The following is a 21,301-nucleotide window of genomic DNA, read 5'->3' on the forward strand; positions in this document are numbered from 1 at the left end:
ATATACACTTGCACTCTGATGGAATGGAAACATTAATTATGTACAAAGTAAAATGGTCATCATGGTAATGCTTTTTGCATAAAGTCAAACAGAGTGATCAAACAAAAAGCAAAACCATCTCTCTCTCTCTGCCTTCCCTTCTTACTTGCTTGATTGCTTGTACATTACAAATACCTCTCCTCTATATATATATATATATATATTATTATCATATCCTCTCTTTATGACCATTTCTTTCGATCAAGGGACATTTTGGGGAATTTCAAATAATTTCAAACCCCCGCGCCATTTTGGTTAAAATTTTATATGATTCCCAAGGAGACATACTAGTTCTTGTGATCAGAAATCCTGACAATCCACTCCACTTCCCCCAATACAAAATTAACTAATAAATCGGAAGATTAATATTAAAATCATGTCATGTAACTATTACATATTTTAATCAACCAACGAGTCACTTAAATTGTTTGGGGTCACCAATTATGTTATATATATATATATATATTATCGAGACCAATTTTGTTATATTAGTATTAGATGAATCTTAAATAAAAAAAATAAATTATCTACAGCGGTCCATGCCCCTTAATAATTCATACAGAATAGGAAATGTAAATTTTGTTTTATCCATGCGTAGGTGCGATGCTCTCCTCTCAACGAAGGTGGTCTACTCAGACAGAATGTTGTCACCTGGAAATCCTAGGTGGGAAATACAAATAGAAAGACATAGTCTTAAAAATAATTGTAAGAAGAGGGTGGGAAATAGAAATAACTTTCTTGGATCCTGTGAGGGACCATATTGTCTCTGTGACACATATTTTACCCATTTGATAGCCAAAGATAAAGGAAACAAGAATGATGAAAAGTGATAACAAAGGAGAGGGAAAAGAAATCCAATAAAACAAAAAAGTATAAGGGAGAGCCAGACAAAGGAAAAATGCTGGAGAAAGAAAAAGAAAGAAATTGCAAGAATTTGGAAATAAAGGATAGTGAAGGGAAGCTGTAGAGTGTAGCGGGAAACAGTAGTAGTAATAGTTGCAGGGAGGGAGAGAGAGAGACAGAGTCGTAGTTTCTCTCTCATTCTTCAAATACCCTTCCCTGCCCACCAAGAAAATTCCACTGATGCAAAAATAATCATAATCATGAAACACCCTCTGCTCCCAGCACTCTCAAAAAGTATAATCTCTCTCCATCAAAACCTTCCTTCCCTTAAATTTACCTCTCTTAATAACATCACATATCTCTCAACCAGATTCCCCACATCCCCATAACCATGAAACCTCCTTTCCTTTTCTGTCTTACACTCTCCTTCTTCTATTTGCTTCCCACATTTCTAGTAGTCATCTCTGCTGCTGCTGCTGCTGCTGCTGCCACTGCCCAGCCTCTTCAACTTCATGCTCTTCTTTCCCTTAAATCTTCCCTTCAAGACCCTTTAGGCACTTTCCAAGACTGGGATCAATCATCCTCCAAGCCTGGTTTTCGCAGTCCAGTTTGGTGTGCTTGGTCTGGCATCAAATGTGACCCAAGAACTGCTCAAATCATATCACTTGATCTCTCAGGGCGCGGTCTTTCTGGTCTTATTCCTGATGAAATCCGTCACTTAAAGAGCTTAATTCACTTGAATTTGAGCTCAAATGCTTTTGATGGGCCTCTCCAACCAGTCATTTTTGAACTCACCCAGCTCAGGACTATTGATATAAGTCACAACAGCTTCAATTCAACCTTTCCTCCTGGAATTTCCAAGCTCAGGTTTCTAAGGGTCTTCCATGCATATAGTAATAATTTCACTGGTCCATTACCAACAGAGTTTGTAGCGCTACCTTACTTGGAGCGGCTCAACCTCACGGGAAGCTATTTCGAAGGAGAAATTCCGTTGGGATATGGAAGTTTTCAGCGATTGAAGTTTCTTGGCTTGGCTGGAAATGCTTTAGAAGGCCTTCTGCCACCTCAGTTAGGATTTTTGAACCAGCTTCAGCGGTTGGAGATTGGATACAATAAGTTCACAGGGAAAGTACCTGAGGAGTTCGCATTGTTAAGCAATCTCCGCTACATGGATATCTCATGCTGTTCTCTCTCTGGTAATCTCACACAACAATTGGGAAATCTAACTAAGCTCGAAACTCTGTTACTCTTCCAGAACAATTTTAGTGGTGAGATTCCGGTGAGTCTTACAAATTTAAAAAGTCTAAAGGTTCTTGATTTGTCTGATAATCATCTTACGGGAACAATACCAGTGGGGTTGTCTTCTTTGAAAGAGCTAACCAGGTTAAGCTTGATGAAAAACCAATTAGTCGGTGAAATACCACTTGGAATTGGTGAATTGCCTAATATTGAAACACTATGCCTCTGGAACAACCGGCTAACAGGATTTCTTCCTCAAAAGCTGGGTTCCAATGGCAAGTTATTATGGCTAGACGTGTCCAACAACTCTTTAAGTGGTCCAGTTCCTCCAAATCTTTGCCAGGGAAACAAGCTATTCAAGCTCTTACTCTTCTCCAACAAGTTGATTGGAAGTTTGCCTGATTCATTATCAAACTGTACCACTTTAACAAGGTTCAGAATTCAAGATAATCAACTCAACGGTTCGATTCCACATGGCATTGGTCTCTTGCCAAACCTATCTTTTGTAGACTTGAGCAACAACAACTTCACAGGAGAAATCCCTGAGGATATTGGCAATGCGCCGCAGCTACAATACTTAAACATCTCAGAAAACTCCTTCGACAGAAAATTGCCAGGTAACATATGGAACGCCCCGAATTTACAGATATTTTCAGCAAGTTCAAGCAAAATCAGAGGCGAACTTCCAAATTTTATCGGTTGCAGAAGTGTGTACAAAATCGAATTGCATGATAATTCGTTAAACGGTACAATTCCTTGGGATATTGGTCACTGCGAGAAGCTTATATGCTTAAATTTAAGCCGCAACTCTCTCACCGGTATAATTCCATGGGAGATTTCTACACTTCCAGCTATCACTGACGTTGACCTTTCCCATAACCTTCTCACTGGCTCAATCCCCTCTAATTTCGATAATTGCACCACTTTAGAGAGCTTCAACGTCTCCTTTAACCGTTTAACGGGTCCAATTCCAGGTTCTGGTACAATTTTCCCAAACCTCCATCCGTCGTCATTTTCCGGGAATGAAGGCCTCTGCGGCCGTGTTTTAGCAAAGCCCTGCGCAATGGACACGTTGACAGCCGGAGAGGTTGAGGTCCATCGCCACCAACAGCCTAAGAAAACCGCCGGAGCGATCGTTTGGATCATGGCGGCTGCGTTTGGTATTGGCTTATTCGTGCTCGTCGCTGGAACCAGATGCTTCCATGCTAACTACAACCGGAAATTCAACGACGACGAGCGTGAGATCGGACCGTGGAAATTAACCGCTTTCCAAAGGCTAAATTTCACGGCTGATGATGTGCTGGAGTGTCTTTCGATGACCGATAAGATCATAGGGATGGGGTCTACAGGGACTGTATATAAAGCGGAGATGCCAGGTGGCGAGATCATAGCGGTGAAGAAACTGTGGGGTAAACATAAGGAGAATATCAGACGGAGGCGAGGGGTTTTAGCTGAGGTGGATGTGCTGGGGAATGTGAGGCATAGGAATATAGTGAGATTGTTAGGGTGCTGCAGCAACAGAGAGTGTACAATGCTGTTGTATGAGTATATGCCAAATGGGAATTTAGAAGATTTACTGCATGGTAAAAGTAAGGGAGAAAATCTAGTAGCTGATTGGTTTACGAGGTACAAAATTGCTCTAGGTGTTGCTCAGGGGATTTGTTATCTTCACCACGACTGTGATCCAGTGATTGTGCATCGCGATCTTAAGCCTAGTAATATTCTTTTGGATGGTGAGATGGAGGCTAGAGTGGCTGATTTTGGTGTGGCCAAGTTGATCCAAAGTGACGAATCCATGTCGGTGATTGCTGGGTCTTATGGTTACATCGCACCAGGTGAATTTACTTTTGTTCTTTTAATTATTTCGAATCATTACAGACTCGCAATGGATGGCGTTACGTATGAATCTCAGTCACTTATTTGAAAATTTGAATGGAAATCCTAAAATCATTAAACAGAGAGATGCTAGATCATTCCATTACACATTAGGAAACAAAAAAAAGGAATTTTGTTCATGCTTTAGTGCCTTCTTGATTTCCTTTCTTTCCTTGTCAGACCAAATCTTGGGTTGTTCATAAGCAATAGTGTTAGAGGTTGTTCACGTTTTTTATCTTGGATGCCTTTTTGGGTTTTTGTTTGTTTTGTTGGGAGACGATCAAATCCGCCACCACCACTACAAATGGGTAACATCAAAAACATACTTTTGGTGGGTTATTTTCTTAATTATATTTATATATAAAAGCCAACCATCCATTGTTTTCCCTTTTATCTTTGGGTAAAAGCAAAGGATATCTTGATTTTTCCGTTCCAAAGAGTGGGCTAATACTACAGGGCAGCGCACGTCATCTCTTTCTTTTTAGAGCCAAGAATTCCTCAACTGATTTTGTGCATGGCGCACTATTTGCGCCTCAACTGTTACTTACCTTTTCTTTTCTTTTAAATTCCTCTTTTCTATTTCTTCTCTATTTTTGTCAGATACACTAAAATATAAATGGACCCCGCGTCAAGAAACAAAACTTATACTTGATTGCAGTTTTTGACTTCTTGATTGAAGCTTGATAACGCGTGTCAATTTATTTTCCCAGAGGGGATGATTAATTAGTGGGTTGGCGTCTTGTTTGTTTGCCCTTGCAGAATATGCTTATACTTTACAGGTTGATGAAAAGAGTGATATTTACAGCTTCGGAGTAGTGCTGATGGAGATTATAAGTGGTAAAAGATCGGTTGATGCTGAATTTGGGGATGGCAATAGCATTGTGGACTGGGTAAGGTCTAAAATCAAGACTAAAGATGGTGTCAATGACATTTTGGACAAGAACGCAGGAGCATCAATTGCATCAGTGAGGGAGGAAATGATGCAAATGCTTAGAATTGCATTGCTTTGCACCAGCCGCAATCCAGCGGACCGGCCATCCATGAGGGATGTAGTGTTGATGTTGCAAGAAGCTAAGCCTAAGAGGAAATTGGCCGGAAGTTTAGTTAGCAGTGGTGGTGGGGTTGTGGGTGATAACATAGTTACTGCTGGTGGTGCAATTGCACAAAAGCCTACTATGGAATGTTAATATATGATTAATTTTACATTACTTGTTTCTTTTCTTTTATCTTTTCTTTTGGTTAATGTTATTTTCCAAATGGTGGGGGTATTGGTATAGGAGAAGTGAATTTTCTTACCTTTTTATTTTTATTTTTTCCAGTGGAAAATTTCAAGTGTTTTTGTTCTAATTTTCTTTTGATTTTTCTGTTTGGGACATAACTTTTGTTATTGACACATAAATTTGGAGTGTTGATGATCTTTAGTATGGAATGGTGAGTGAGTGGGCCAAAAGTAGCAAGATTTGCAATCATGAAAAGGCGCTCCCTTCTTAGACCAAAATTGCCCATTAAAGATAGCAAAAGAGTGCAATACCAATATCACACTGAAGGCTTAAAGTCACTCACTTCGCATGCATGTATGGTGTCCATTTCCTTCATCTTCAATTGCCCTTTAACATCAATAAATTTACCATTTCAAATTTATTAAAGAGAAAAGAACAAAAGGGCATCACTCCGTTAATTCCAATCAATATTGCAACCTTGCCAGGCATGTCTTCTTCTTCATTCTTGTAATGAGTTTTACATATATGCTCCGGCATTGCCACATGCAAGCAGAGAACTAACCACAATTTTTCTGTTTTTGGGTTTTAGTGTTTTCAAATTGGGTCATTATTTGGTATTATATAATTCCGGTGTCATACAATTTTTATCTTTAATAAAAGTTAAATTGTTAATCTTTTTCTTAAAAATTTATATAATTGATAGAATAAAATATAAATATCACTGAATTTTACACTTATATTACATATAATATTTTAAAAAATAAACTATTATTCTATTAATAAGTTTTTCATCCAATAATTGTAACTAAATCTAAGAAATCTAATCACTTAAAATATACATGACATATGGTGTCATGTGACACCAAATAAATTACCTTTTAAATTCTTTTTATTAAGATGGATTCTTGGGTATTATAAAGAAACTAAATTTGAAAAAAAAAAGTATTACAAAGAAACTAAAAAGAAAATAAATAATTGGCATAGTTCAAAAGGTGCACATTCTTGTCAAAAGATATATAACTTTCTATAGTATACTTATGCCGCCCACACTTAGATAAGCTCAAGATTATAGCATCTCTAATACTATCCCTCTTCATTATTTAAGTTTAACATATTTTATTAATCGATAGTTTCAATTTTATTTTATTTGATAAAATATTTTAAAAAATTAAAATTATTAATATTCCTAAAAATATAAATAAAATAAAAAGTAAAATATAAATAGTTTACTAAATTTTAATTTTTTTTTTAATATACAGCATGAAGATTATATAATGAACAGCTCTCGACTCCCATTGGTATCAGAGCCTTGGTGACAGAGAAGAGAAACTCAACCACTATATCTTCAGAAATTACTACTCACACTTCTACCCTGCAACTCTCCACTTTTTGCAAAAAAACCATATCCAACAAAATAGACCATGTTGTAAAAATTTCTCACATACCTGAGAACGTCCAAGTTGAAAACACCCTTGTATCTATTATAAACCCGTATAATATCTTTAAAAAATAAAATTTTGTTAGAAAGACGCTCAATCAAATTATCCACAAACAACCCCTTTCTGTTAAAGAATATGTACAATCTTCTTCCCTTTCTCAATGTTCTCTCACTGCTACCACACAGGAGCAGTATGTCACCCTTGAGATCCCAACATCCTTCATAGAACAATGGAGGAAACAAGGCTATACGCATCTCCATCTCGGAGCTGTCAGACTAGTCTTATCCTATCATGGAAGGATGGGTTTGCTGGTTACAGCCCGTGTGTCACTGCTGGACACCAGATATCTTAGGTACAAACATGCAGTAATTGGCACGATAGTCACAACACTTAACAAAGGCAGTGTTGTTTTGACTTTCTTTCCCAATTTCAATCTATCCCTCAACGATCCCTACCTATCAACTGCACTCAAAGTACAAGTCCAGATCACGGGGGCAAATCAAGTAATTGATGCTCTCTCTGCGACCCTACATCATCAGATAGTCTACAGATTACAGGATCATGCCTTTAATCTCCAAATCCCAGGCTTCTAAGCCTCCTCTGATGCTTTGTTCATTATGGCTGACTCTGGCCAGATTCCTACAATTGTCCAGGCCCCAAGGCAGCTGGAAAAAGAAGATCTGCAAAAGTTGATCCCAACTGAATGGGTAACCAACTATGAAAAGCTTCAGGTATCCCAAGCTAAGCCTGTTCAAGCCACCGACCCTCTTTTTGTCAATCAAAAGGACGGAATAGTAAAAACGATCTTCACAAAAACAGGAGAATCTTCTTCTGCACCATCTATCTTCCAGGCATCAATGATACAACCTGTATCTAAACCAAGGGAGAAGATCCCTATCCATTCATTCTAGTCCTCTGGACATCAGATCTATGCTGCTAAAGTAAAAGGACACTTCATCTGGGATGTTGACCCAGGAATGTGCCAACCAGGATGCACCTGTGAAGATGATCTCGATTTTGCTGAACCTTGTTTTCAGCATTCTAACAAAAATCCACGAGTTATGACTCCAGACTCTCCATGCTCAGCTATGGAACTAAGGCCGGATGACCGGGATCCAGACGGTCCTTGGATGGGCATTCCCCAGAAACAAAGCCAGAGCAAAACACCGCTTCCAATGTTCAACGAGGCCTTAGACCTTCTTGCAAAAGAAGGAAAGACTGTTCTTGACATCTCTTTTGATGAAATGAAAGAACTTTTGACCCAATTGGGAATTGAATTTGGAAAAAGTCCTTCTGCAACTTGCAGAAAGGAGATCCAGGCTGATCTACCAGCAGTACAACCACCCCATGCAATCCAAAGTTGTTATATGTTTCAGCCAGAAGATTTCCTTCCTTTAGGGAAGACTGAGAATAAGAGATCGGAAATCCTTCCCTTAAGGATTACTCCCTCCGGATCCATAGAACCCCTCACACCACCAGAAGAGGTTCTGAACTGGCAAACTTCAAATTCCATTGTCCAGAATTCCTATCTAAAGAAAATAGATGGAAAACTGGATCAAGCTCTACATCTGGCTCATAAACTAGACCACAAGTTGGATACATTCTCTCAAGAAGTACTCCAACTCTATTCAACACTCACTGCCAAATATCAAGCTCTTGACAAAGAGCTTCGAGTTCCTCAGCCAATCACTCCAGCCTTCATCCAGAAGGAAAAGGAAATTACCAGGCTAAAAAGGCAAATTAACCAGATTGAACATGATCTTCGAAGAGGTCAGACTGCTACGATCCCATCTTTTACATCAGCAGCTTCTACATCTTCTGCTATTGCTCCCTCATACTATTCTTCATTTCCTTTTCTCCCACAGCCAGGACAACAACAAGAAACTCTCTACCAGCCCTTTGGCACTTTCTCTCATCTTTACCCAAGAGACTCAAGAACCCAGCAAAAGAAAATCTCCCCTTCTTTAGCCTCTAAAGAAAAATTACCAGAACAATCTCTCATCAGTCCCTATAATTCTGATTTCTCCTCAAACATCTCAGAAATGGCGGATATCACTAAAATTCTGATGAATACTTCTACTACTGATCCCAGCCCAGAAGTAGTGGAACCTGAGGATGAGGATGCACAGTCATTCTTTGCCCCTACTGGAGCTCCATACCCAAGGTCAAAACCGACAACTGGTATGGGACCTTGGTTCTCCTTTGATGACCTGTCTCCATCAAAATGGAAGGACAAGCTTTCTGAATTCTTGGCATGGATCGATCTCCAAATGACCCTTGAAGGGGCCACACTCAAAAAAGTTCTTGCCGAATTCGTCACAAGGTTCACAGGAAGTTTGAGAGATTGGTTTCAGTCACAGCCTGAGTATACCAGGCTTCAATTTGTGACACTGCCAACTCCATCAGCAGCGGTTACAGTCCTCCATAACCAGTTCCTTAGAAGTTATGATCTTGTCATACGACAACAAAAATAAGAATTCTTTGATCGAAAATGTTGTTCGTTAAAAATGAAGGATCTGGAAAGACATTATTCTGCTATGTCTAAACTTTATTATGTCATCGGAGGATATGATGGTGATGATACACTGAAGTATACTTTCATCGCCTCATTACCAGATGAAATACAACCAGAGGTTAACAACATGATTGCTGCAACAAAGAAACCGGTCACCTCCATCACTCTTGGAGAAATTTGGCAATTCACTCTCTCTTCCATCAAGAGACTCTGTGACCAACAGGATTTGTTCAGAAGGCTATCTCAACGAGATTTAATAGTTCAAAAAGCTTGTAATAAAAATCATCTCAAGATCAAGTGCAAGCCCTCAACCTGCGTCTATTCCAATCATAAGAAGAAGACTGGGTATCATTTCTAAAAATACCCGCGCAGGAATAAGGAGTTCAGACAAAGAAAGACGCGCTCAAAAGGGTTCAGATATTTCCGGAAGAAGCGGAATCAAGGTCACAAATCTGACAGATGCTACATCTGCAGAAAAAAGGGACACTATGCTAAGAATTGTCCCCAGAATTCGAAAAAATCAGCAAAAATGATTCAACAAGTCAGTATGTCTATGTCCATTCCATACTCATTTGAAGAGGATATAGAATCTCTCCTCTCAGAATAGGATAATCTTACTCCAGAAAGTCTTTTTGGGATTGAGGCGGAATATTCAGATTCCACGGAATCCTCAGAAGGGTCCTCTTCAGACTCGGATGATAGCGAGATCCCAATCTTGATGATCAGTCTCTCTTTGAGAGAGGAAAAAGAAGAAGACATTCTGAGAGATGTAATGCAGTACCCGTTCTCTCCACATCCACTCCCCGGCTTAGCTCAGCTACTCCCGAATTCTCTCGACTGTAACCAAAATCTCTCCAGTACCCTATGTTCCTATACAAATCCTACCCTCAAAATATGAAAAACCTGTTCCAGTTATAGCTTTCTTTGACACTGGAGCTCAAAGAAGTATGATGAATCCAGAGGTCCTTCCATCTGAATACTGGAAGCCCCATGATCAGTTTTTCAAGGCAGCCAATAGTCAAACCTTCAAAACTACTCTGATCACAAAACAGAAAATTGGGATACAGTTTTTCCCTGATTGCGTAGTATGGACGCATATCATTGGTTCGGATCTTCCAAGCAAGGACATCCTAATAGGGTTTGATGTTTATCATCAAGCTTAGAAGCTCCAGATTCTTCCCACTGGTATAAAATTCAAAAGACAATTTCGGCCATACACAGAGACCTCAAATCTGTTCACTATACCAGATACCGGTCCACCATTCTTGTAATACACAGAAAAATTCCTTCTCTTTTGTCCAGAATCTCATTCACACTTCCAACACCCTCTTCCACTATGGAAAAATCCCCAGTTCTATATCAGTCTCCCTTTCAAGCTCAATGAGGATATCAACCCCACAAAGGCCACACATTTGGAAATGTCTTCTACAGATCTAGCCCTTGCCAGATCAGAATGCCTAACCCTGTTACAGCAAGGTCTCATTGAGCCCACAACCTCACAATGGGCTTGTCAAGCCTTTTATGTGGAGAAACGGTCTGAAAAGATACGAGGAAAAAAGAGACTTGTCATAGACTACAAGCCCCTAAACCATTTCTTACAAGACAATAAATTCCCTCTCCCTCGAATCTCAAACCTCAAGGTCCATATCCAGAAGGCCCAATTCTATTCCAAATTTGACCTGAAAGTGGGCTTTTGGCAGCTGGATATCCAGCCCTCAGAGAGATACAAAACAACCTTTTGTATCCCTAATGCCCAGTATCAATGGACAGTCAAGCCTTTTGGGCTCAAAACGGCCCCTTCACAATTTCAAAAGACCATGATTGAGATCTTTGGGCCTATCCTTTACTCCTCTTTGACCTACATCGATGACATTCTCCTATTCTCGGAAACAGCTGAGGAACATCATCAACTCCTAAAACAATTCCTCGCCATTATTCAAAAATATGGCATTATGCTGTCAGAAAAGAAGAGTCTTATTGGCCGACAAGAGATAGAATTCCTTGGCATGCAATTCAAAAATGGCCAATACATGTATGGTCCCCATCTGACAAAGGAACTTGATCACTTTCCAGAAGAAAATCTCTCAGTAAAACAAATTCAACAGTTCCTTGGGATTCTGAATTATGTCAGAGAAGCCATACCACACCTGTCTAGTTACATGTGCCATCTCTCAAAGATGCTCAAGAAGGACCCTCCTCCTTGGGGAGCAGAGCAGACTACAACTGTCCAAAAACTAAAAGAACTGGCTCACAATCCTCCACCTCTTACTATCCCATCCATAGGAAAGCTCATTCTCCAGACAGATGCGTCTGATTATACATGGGGGGCCATCCTCCTTGAAAACCTCAATGGCAAAGAACAACTGTGTGGTTATGCATCTGGACAGTTTTCTTCCTCAGAAAGACATTACCACACAATCTGTAAGGAGATTTTGGCAGTCAAATATGGGATAAAGAAATTCGAATTCTTTTTGATTGGACAACACTTCCTAGTTCGGATGGATAATTCTTCTTTTCCAAAAATCCTTGAATCCAACCAGAAAGCCTTACCAGAACCTCAATTATTGCGGTTACAATCATGGTTCAGCAGGTATGATTTTGAAGTTCAACATATAAAAGGGACGAGAAATCTAATTCCAGATTTCTTATCCAGACTTTTTAAACCACAAAATCAACCTATAGTCCTCCTCACCTCGACAGTAAATCTTCCTATAATCTTTATGGCTTCTTCATCTTCAAAAACCACTCTGCAACCTCCCTCACCACCAGATCTTTCCACCAACCTCACAACCAAACAGGTCACTGATTTTGCCAGAAATATGATGTTCCATTATTTGGCAACCTTTCAACAAACTTTCTCACTATCCATCCAACCCAACTTCTTTTTCCCATATTACCCTTGGTGTCTGATTTATCACCTGTCTCCTACCCATCCGCAGATTGAAAGTGAATTATGGTTCTTATGGTGTCTCTCTACAGTTTGTCATCATGCTATTGAAATTCCCATTATGGATCTCTTACATTTCTTCAATAATGAAATAAATTCGGGATCATATCCATAGAGATACCTCACTTGGTTCAAAATTCCATACCAATGGATAAGGGAACTCCTTAAGCTTATGCATGAGAACAGATTATTTACAAACAATAATCCCAGAGCTTCGGAATACCATGCCATTTTCATCTTCCACAGGCCTTACCTTCAGTTCTCGGAAGACACTTCTGCAACTCAAAATATCTGCCATTATTGGAGAACACTTGATGTACCTTTGCATCTTGCTCCTCCACCAATCACAAAAGATCTGAAGCAGGCCCTCCAACTAAAAAATGAATTAGGAACGACTGATGTCTCTACACCATTAGTCTGCACTTTCAATGGACATCTGTGGTCTGAACACCCCATTGGACATTTCAACTTTCCCATACTTCCGACCCCACTGGATGATCCAAGCCTGACCAATGAACAGAAGGATGCTATCATGCAAGATTCTCAGCCAATGGATGATGATCACTATGACAGTATTTTCTAAATACGTGGTGTGTGTGCTGGACATCAAGACAAACACTCTACTCAATAATTCAAAAGATAGTGGTTGTGTGTGCTGGATATCAAGACAAGTTTTCTCTTCCATAATAATACAATAAAAAAGATGAGATGTCAATTTCATCTTTCGGTGCATTATTTTCCACATGTGTATAGTAGCAGCATTATTAAGACTTTTTGTCTTAAGATGCATGTGAAGTTGTCGGTCCGTGTATTATTAGTCTTTGAGCTGTCGGTCAGTGTATTATGGGTCTTCACTTTTATAAGTGGGAAATCAAGATAAGATTCCCACCTTGTATCTCCCTGTCATTTTGTATTATCACTTCTCTATATAAGGAGAGGTCGATTGAGAATAAAATCAAGCAAGTTTTCCATTTCATCAAGGACCATCATACTCTCTCATATGGCTTTCTAAATTTCTTCCTTCTCTTCTCTCGATCCATTGGTAATGAACTAATTGTTGCACGATCTGTTTCTTCTATGATCCAAAAGGGCTAACTCGGCTATCGAAGTCCAAAAGAGCAGAAAGACCTTCCATGACGAGGTGCCTCTTTATGGTCTTAGCTTGAGAACATTCTCCTGCCTTGAGTTTACAGCATGAGGATTATAGAATGAACAGCTCTCGGCTCACATTGAAAACACTTGAATCAGGCCCCGCATTTCGTGTATACAGGATCAGTGATGAGCCCATATATATAATTAACACATCAGAATAATTTCAGAAATCTTCTATCAATCCAACCTTCAATGTGTAGAGTGGGCCAAACAAGTTTACAAAGATTTCCTCCTCCGCTAGTTTGGATTTTCTGATTAGTTTTGGTAGGGTGGCCCCTGACATGATGATCCCTATGACACTACACATCGAGCTGTAGCCTTCAGTTTTCATTATTAGGGACCCAGCGGTACATCCTCTGCCGGGGCTGGGCTGTCCCTCTTCCATTCGCCAACATTGTATACGGTACAAATAAATCTACAGGTAGTTATTATCAATGGTAACCAAAAGCTGTAAGATTTCTACGCTTAAGCCAGACTATTTCATAGAAGAGAAATGATATGTGTCGTATCCATGAAATCCAGTCAAATGCACATTTTTCTCATCCTTTGATTGATTTGATTTTATTTGGATGTACATAGTGTTGTATTTTTCAAAGACTATGTTGTCTTTATTTGAACAAATTCAGAGACCCTGTTCAGTTCTTGATTCCTCCACTACTTGAATTAGCTGTACTCTAATACTTCTCTCCCATGCCTGCAACCAAAGATTCTTATATCTTTACCACTATAGATATATAGAAAAAGCAGAATAAGAAGAGCTATGGGCCGGACAGGATGTGTCATTCGCAATGGTTTTTGATATTCTGAAACTTTATTTGAAGCTGAGACTTAGCAATTGTAGTTTTGGGTCTGATGCAAAAAGCTAGATTAGAGGCCTAATATCTTCAATAGAATTTAGGCCCGAGGTCATCACAAGGAAGAAAAGAAAAGTATTGTTGAGTTCTGGCAGAATGTGATGGGAAATAGAAGTAGTAGCTTACCAATAGTTCAGAAACCAAGAATACTATCTTTTCCATTTCTCCCAAGCTATCCTTTTGATGTTCTAGTGTGCTTGTAAGCTCTGTCAGAAGATATAGAATTTTCTCCACCTGCTGATAGAATTATATTAGACTTTTTATTCGTATATGCTATGCATTGTAAAACCTGATTTTGCATTTAATTAACCTGTGGAAAGAATTTAGTAATTGTAGCTTCTATACTATCCATGACTTCAGCTGCTGTGCTCATAGCTTTAAGTATGGATTCCACATCTCCCTGTCATGAGTAAAAATTAGAGTTTTTTCAACGTAGACATGTCTTATCTTTAAGGATTTAACATGTACAATTTACAAGGTTGAAGAAGAAATTAAAGAAAGAAAACTGTTAATACCGTAGCCTCTTCTACCAAAGGAAGTTTGACAGATAATGCTGATAATTTCCTTGTCATTCTGCCCACTGCTTCATAATTTTTTCTCTCTATTTTTGCCCAATCATTGAGAAAATGCATTTGTGGGTTAACGATTTCAAATAACTTGACCTCCTGCTTCAGTTTGAGAATTTGAATTCTCTTCTCTAATATGATAGTCCTTACATTCAAGATCCTTAGCCAAACATGGAATAATTTATTCTGAAAATAGGAGATGTAGAAAAAGTGTAAGTAGAGAACTTGACCATAACAGAATCTTACGCAAAAAGAATATTTTTTCTTTCTTGGTTTATTGCACAATTAAGAAGTTGGATTTAAATTAGAAATCTCACGGTTAGAGAATTGGTGTTAACTGGAAACCTGACAGCCTGAAGGAGAGGACTTTAAAGAAGATTCTTTTACTCACCTCTGCAATTATCTTCGTAGAGGCCATAGCAGCATCGGCCTTAGCATTAGCAAACCTCCACTGTAATATCCTATTATGCAAAACCCTAAACCTTCTACACTCCTCTTCTTGTACTGAAGACGCTTTCTTTTGTCTAAAATACCTCAAAACACCACTTATAGCCCCACCAGAGCCACTTTTGACTTTCTTCCCTCTCTCTTCTCCACTAGAACTACTGATCACTGGCAACTCCGCCTGCGGCAACACGTTAAACAATGACCTTCCAGGTGATAAAGCCCAAGCTGAGGGAGATCTTGAAGCTGACTTTGGCATCTTATAATTCGGTGCTGGGGAATTACTTGCACTGCCACGCTGCAAGAACCTAACAGACCCATCTCTACTGCTGCAATTATCTTGATTCGAAGCAGACTTCTTTTGTGGTTTTAATGACGAATTTAGACTTATATTCTGTTCGTTTGGTGTGTTTCTTGATCTAGTGGTTGATTTTGATCGGGAAGTGAATCTTCGGCTAGTGTTTATTGAGGTCGAATTATTTTCAGCTCCACTTCTGCTGCGAACAAGGCGTGGCGATGGCGAAGCTGATGTTGGCGGCTTCCTGCGCGTTAAAGGGTATTCCATTTTCTTTGTTGTCGATCTGTCAGGTTAATTTCGAGAAGATTTGCATGGCTTTTAAATAAAAATGTGTTGAGGAGTTGATTGCACGTTGAATAAAAAGGAAAATGGCGCATGTCAATGGGACCAGGAGAAAGAACTAGTTTGGTGCTCTCTTTCATGAATTCACGTCAAGGCTCTCACGACGTGGGCTTGAGACTCTGTAGTTTTTTTTTTTGTCGTTTTGTAGTAGTGCAATTTGACTTTTTTTTTATTGTTTGACTTCTTAGGCACAGATTTTATAATTAGAACTGTTTTCTTTTCTTTGAAAAGTTGTTTTCTAGCCTCGTTTGTACACTATTTATATATTAAATTTATAAATAATTTATATATATTTATTATTTTAAATAATAAAATATATCTTAATTATTCAATATTAAAATATAAAACACTGGTGCATATTATTTTTTTCAACAAAAATGTCATTGGTTGTTTTGTTAATTGCACTCTCTGCATGCTTTCTACAGGAACTTTATGTTTAATATCCTCTACTGCTTATATATGAACTCATTGCATCATTCTGCTCCTACATGTATCTAATTGTTCACCAATATTGATGAAATTCTATTATTTATATAATTAATATTGAAAAATGAAAAAGTCTTATATATAATTCGCAAGGATGAAATCTCAAATAAATTAATTAAAAATATAAATAATCATATATTTAAACAATCAAAGAACCCACTTCCAGAAATTGCAACCAGCTGATTGATCAATTATTCGAGCAACTGATGGTTGATTGATTGTGGCCTCTTAATTTTCTTGAAAAGGCCACAGAATTGAGAAGAGTATCAATGAGTCGATAAAAAAGTGATTTTAATTTGAGATAATAATCAGCATGATTTAAGTTAAATAATAATAAAAGAAAAAGGTATTGGCTTTAGAATAGGATTGTGCTAATTGATCAGAATCATTAACAGATGAATTGATGCTTGAATGGGACGATACCACACTCAAATGGTACAAAAAAATCAACCTAACTCTAAACATGTGTCCAAAAAATCCTGACAAGCCTAAAAGAAACACTTAACAATTTTGCTGCGTGGGGACTAACCAGAAATATGTACTGTGCGTATAGCATAGTTAAAGCGTTGCCATGGAACCAAAGAAAGAAAAAAGAAAAGAAGCATTTGGAAGCATTGTCTGATATACGTTTATGTATCCATATAGCCCGATGGCTAAATTTGACCACTGAGCCAAAACAGACATAACTAGAATATTTAAACTTGCTCTAAAAGAATGGTAGATTTTAGAACTAAGGGGTGCCATTTGTTTTGACGGTTTCATTAAGATAAAATGTCAATAAATTCCAAAGCCATTTGTATTTAATTGACTGGGCTGTAATATAATGATCAGGATGTTGAATTGGTAACAAAACAATTTCACAAGAGGCCTCCATGATGAGTTCTGAATATATACATATATAATGGTTAATGGTAATGCTAATATATTTTTTTGCTAATGCTAGTTTATGGAATTTTAGGGGAAGTATAGTTTGGACTGTTGCCCATGCAATGGCGTGACTAATTTTTCTACAGGGTTTTGCTTGACAATTGCTGGACACAGAGCTGAACTCTAAGGGGACCGAACAACCAAAATGAAGAAGATTCTTTTTCTTTCTTTTTTTGACTTCTTCACCAACCCTGAAAACCATATAAAAGCAATACAATGATGACAGGTAAAAGATAATATCCTAGTATCCAAACAAAAAAAGAAAGGCTTTGATGGACTTTCCCTCTATAAAATTTTTTGAGAGAGTAAAATTAGGAAAATCAGTTGGCTAAAACCAGCTGGATGTAGAGGTAGCTACACTGTTACTTCTTTATGAAACTCTATATAGAACAAAGATAAACAAATACAAATATCCCCATAGAATTTATGGTATTGGTAACACTATTCTCTAATCAAAAGGAATAAGGGGTCCATTTGGAAAGGTTGAGAGTGCTAAGCTCTTCACCATGTGCAAAAACTTCCAAAGGGAAGTTATGGAAGAAGAAGATATATATAACAAGATAAAAGAGAATTCTTCAAATTTCGATAAATGCATTTTGTCAAATTGTGAGTGACCTAAAAATAAGTTAATATGAACAGAAAAAAGAAAAAAACCAATAAAACACCTTTCAAAGGTGTGTTCACTTACTTAGAACTAAATTTAAGTATCAAACCTCACTTTGCCATTCCTATTTCAATTTCTTAGATGATAAGCCTTTGCATTGCAGATGGTTGAATCCTCAGCTTGACTTACTTCACCATCATCTTCAGGAGCCGGTAAATTGAGATCTAACAGATCATGACTAGATTTTGCTGACATTTTAGCATTGCCTAAGTAAGAAAAGTGCACCTTTTTGTGCCCACCAAGTGCCTGTCCAGAATCAAACATTTTATCACAGAATGGACACTTGAACATCTTATGATCAACAACTGTAACACAATTGCCACCAACACCACTTCCACTTCCACTGCCTTCTTCGTGTTCCACTTTTACATGAGTTTTGATCTTCTTATGACTCGCCTTATGTCCGCCTAAAGCTTGATAAGATCGAAACTCTTTCTTGCATGTTTTGCACTTATACTTCCCTTTGGATCGCATAGGAATCGCATCAAAAGACTCATCGTCTTCTTCCTCTTCATTTTCAGACTCAACTTCTTCCATATACTCGTACACTTGCTTTATCGGTATCCGCTTATCCTTGGAAAGCATTAGAAGACACAAAGCAACATCTTCTTCATTATTGAAAATATCAGATATAGAACTTACCTGTTCAGGGGATGACTCAGCTACTTTCTCTATGGATTTGCGGCGTCGTTTTGATCTTCTCCGAGTTGGGTTATTCTTTGGTGAATCTGTCTCACTTTCTCCATCGTCATTACTAGCAGCAGCGGGATTTGATGACATGAAAGGAAGCTCGTGGTTAATAGATCGATAAGATTGTATAGGGTTTTTAGTAAAAGAATAGTTAAGAGAAGAAGAGGATGACGGTGACGGTGATAGTGATTTTATTGGAGATGGATACTGGACTTTTATGATCGGTTTTGGAGGAAGAGGGAGTTTAGCTAAGTGAGATCTCATGTGTCCTCCCATGGCTTTTCCATTAGCAAAACGTCTGTTGCAGATCTTACAGATTCGGTTTTTCTCCATAGACGAGAAAACAAAAGCAAAACAATCTCGGAGAGTATTACTAGAGAAAGGAGGGTTTTGGGTGTGTATATAATGTGGAGAAGCTATAAAAGGGGAGTAGGTAACAAGAAATATCCGTCAATGGAGCCACAAAAGCAGAGAAGGTATAGAGTGAGTGATTGCCATAAATAAATTTGTACTTTAATTTCCTTAAGAAATATAATATCACACATATGCTAATTTTTGTGCTAGTGATAACTCACAAGAGTAGACAACTTAAGGTCTTGTTTGGTTTTAATAAATTAGGAGAAGTAAAATTAGTTTCCTCCCTATTTCTTTCATTTTCCTCCCCCCTATACGTGGAATTAATTTCTTTCAAGTCTCCCAAGCTTTCTCTTGACCTATCCAATAAATGAATATCGGTATATACATATTTTTAAGTTTACAATATTAAATGTTTTTCTGATCCAAAATTATGATAATATTTAGATTCAAATTAAGTCTATTAGACCGTAAACTACTAATAAGCTAAAGCCCTTGTCGTTGGGCAATGGCAGACTTGGCCAGGAGTGGGAGGCGAGAGGATCAACTAGGGGTTATGTTTGATGCCCTCTCAAATCAAAATCATGGACGTACACTATTGATGGATTGATCATTACTCAATTACATGCATAACTTATGTATTCGAAGATCTACTTTGAAAGAAGAAAAAAAAGGATTAATTCTAAAGAAAAGCTAATAAAATACATGGCGACAAAGAGGAAAGGGAAAGAAAAAATATTTTATTGTGTTCGGTTATATAATAAATAATTATTAAAAAATAAAATAAAAATATATTAAATTTGCCTGGATGAGTAGAAGAGTAAGGAAATAATAATTATTAAAACACAAAAAAAAAAAACCTTTAGATTAATATGCAAAATGTTATCTGTCCAAACTCTTATACTATTCAAATGTTTATTTTCTAGATACTATACAAAATAAAATAAAAGATTGCAATGGACAAAGCAGTAAATTGTATAGAAAATGCATAAAAAAAAAAGATGGTTCATGATATATATATATATATTTTTTTGAAACAGTGGTTTATGGTGCTTTGATTTGTGTCTGCCTTACATTTTTAATATTAAATTAACAAGCAACCTAATACTATAATTTTTATATAAAATATAAATGTACATGCAAGTATGAGAATTAGGGGATTTGCTTCGATGAATAAATTTATTAGTATGTTTTATCTATATAAGAAACTCTAATTTACAATTAACAAGTTATTTGGCATATTCAGTAATTAAATTTGAAGAGAATTAAGTTAATTTAATAAAATAAAAAATATGTATGTTATGTAAATTTAAAATAATATATATATATATATATATATATTAATAAAAACATGAGAAAAATCAATCCAATATGAAAAAATATAAAAACGTAATAAAAAAATCTGAAAATTAAATAAAGAATTACTTTTGGATTATTATTAAAAATAAAGGGATAAAAAGAATATCACCCATATATTTTAATTCTTTTTTATGGGTTGAACTCCAAATTAGAGTGTAAGTAATTTTATATTATCTAAAGAAAATAAAGGAATATCCTTTCTTTCTATTTCTCTGTTATTCTTAAAAATTTAAATAGTCAAAATTCACTGATAACTGATATTTTTATATTATTTTCTTTTTCTTTTTAATTTTTATATTCACACGCAATGTTAAAAAAATATATAGTTGGAATAGTATGTATTAGAAGATACGACAAAGATATATGGAATTTTTAAAAAATATTTTAAAATCAGCAAAACATATCATTTTTATTATGTAATTTTTTAGAAGTATTTTTCTTTTAATTGTTTTTCAAATCTGCAGTATAATTGTTTTATGTTTGTTATTTAGTTGTTTTAACTAAAAAACAATAAAATCATAATTTTAAAAAAAAGTTAAAAAACTGTAATTTTAATACTGTAAAATAAAAAATGCTGTAAATTTATTAAAAAATAAAAAAGGATATTTTTGTATTTTTCAAAAAATGTACATACTTTTTTAGACTGGATTGCATGCCAACTAATATGTCAAATGCCAATGAAGACCGAGCAACTATTCAAATATGGGCCACCCAACACATCCAAAATCGGTTCCTATTAATTTTCCAATAACGGAGGTTTGCCCTTAGTTTTCACTGAAATTACAAACATACAACTTATGTAATATTGGAAAGAAATCTAAGTGATTAAATTCAGATAAGTTCCAAAAATGAAAATAAGTTTTGAAAATTTCTTCATTCTAAAAATAAAGGAATAAATGCTACTTATCAGTTGTACTTTAGTCTATTATACTAGTTACTTCCTTATATTAAAAGATATATTAAAATTTTTAATTTATAAATTTAAATTATTGAATTTTTTCAAAATCTGATCATGGAGTTTGAATATTAAATATAAATTATAATCTTA

The 21,301-nt window shown here is 36.7% G+C and overlaps 3 protein-coding genes across 3 annotated transcripts; 1 reads left to right on the forward strand and 2 right to left on the reverse strand.

Moving 5' to 3' along the window:
* Nucleotides 1-783: 783 nt before the first annotated feature.
* LOC8289622 (leucine-rich repeat receptor-like protein kinase TDR) lies at nucleotides 784-5,417 on the forward strand. Its single transcript, XM_048373196.1, has 2 exons — nucleotides 784-3,956; nucleotides 4,756-5,417. The coding sequence occupies exons 1-2, from the start codon at nucleotides 1,274-1,276 to the stop codon at nucleotides 5,181-5,183; spliced, it is 3,111 nt and encodes a 1,036-aa protein (XP_048229153.1). The 5' UTR covers nucleotides 784-1,273; the 3' UTR covers nucleotides 5,184-5,417.
* An 8,246-nt stretch (nucleotides 5,418-13,663) lies between these two features.
* LOC8289620 (QWRF motif-containing protein 7) lies at nucleotides 13,664-16,340 on the reverse strand. The gene is made up of 5 exons (XM_025159235.2): nucleotides 15,081-16,340; nucleotides 14,639-14,875; nucleotides 14,434-14,523; nucleotides 14,250-14,357; nucleotides 13,664-13,963 (listed from the first exon to the last, which is right to left on the reverse strand). Exons 1-5 carry the CDS (start codon nucleotides 15,696-15,698, stop codon nucleotides 13,892-13,894), a joined length of 1,125 nt encoding a protein of 374 aa, XP_025015003.1. The 5' UTR covers nucleotides 15,699-16,340; the 3' UTR covers nucleotides 13,664-13,891.
* Nucleotides 16,341-17,739: 1,399 nt separating this feature from the next.
* LOC8289619 (zinc finger protein ZAT9) lies at nucleotides 17,740-19,020 on the reverse strand. The gene has a single exon (XM_015723422.2). The coding sequence runs from the start codon at nucleotides 18,871-18,873 to the stop codon at nucleotides 17,920-17,922; it is 954 nt and encodes a 317-aa protein (XP_015578908.1). The 5' UTR covers nucleotides 18,874-19,020; the 3' UTR covers nucleotides 17,740-17,919.
* Nucleotides 19,021-21,301: the final 2,281 nt, after the last annotated feature.

The sequence above is a fragment of the Ricinus communis genome, chromosome 4, assembly GCF_019578655.1.
Source record: "Ricinus communis isolate WT05 ecotype wild-type chromosome 4, ASM1957865v1, whole genome shotgun sequence".
NCBI lineage: Eukaryota > Viridiplantae > Streptophyta > Magnoliopsida > Malpighiales > Euphorbiaceae > Ricinus > Ricinus communis.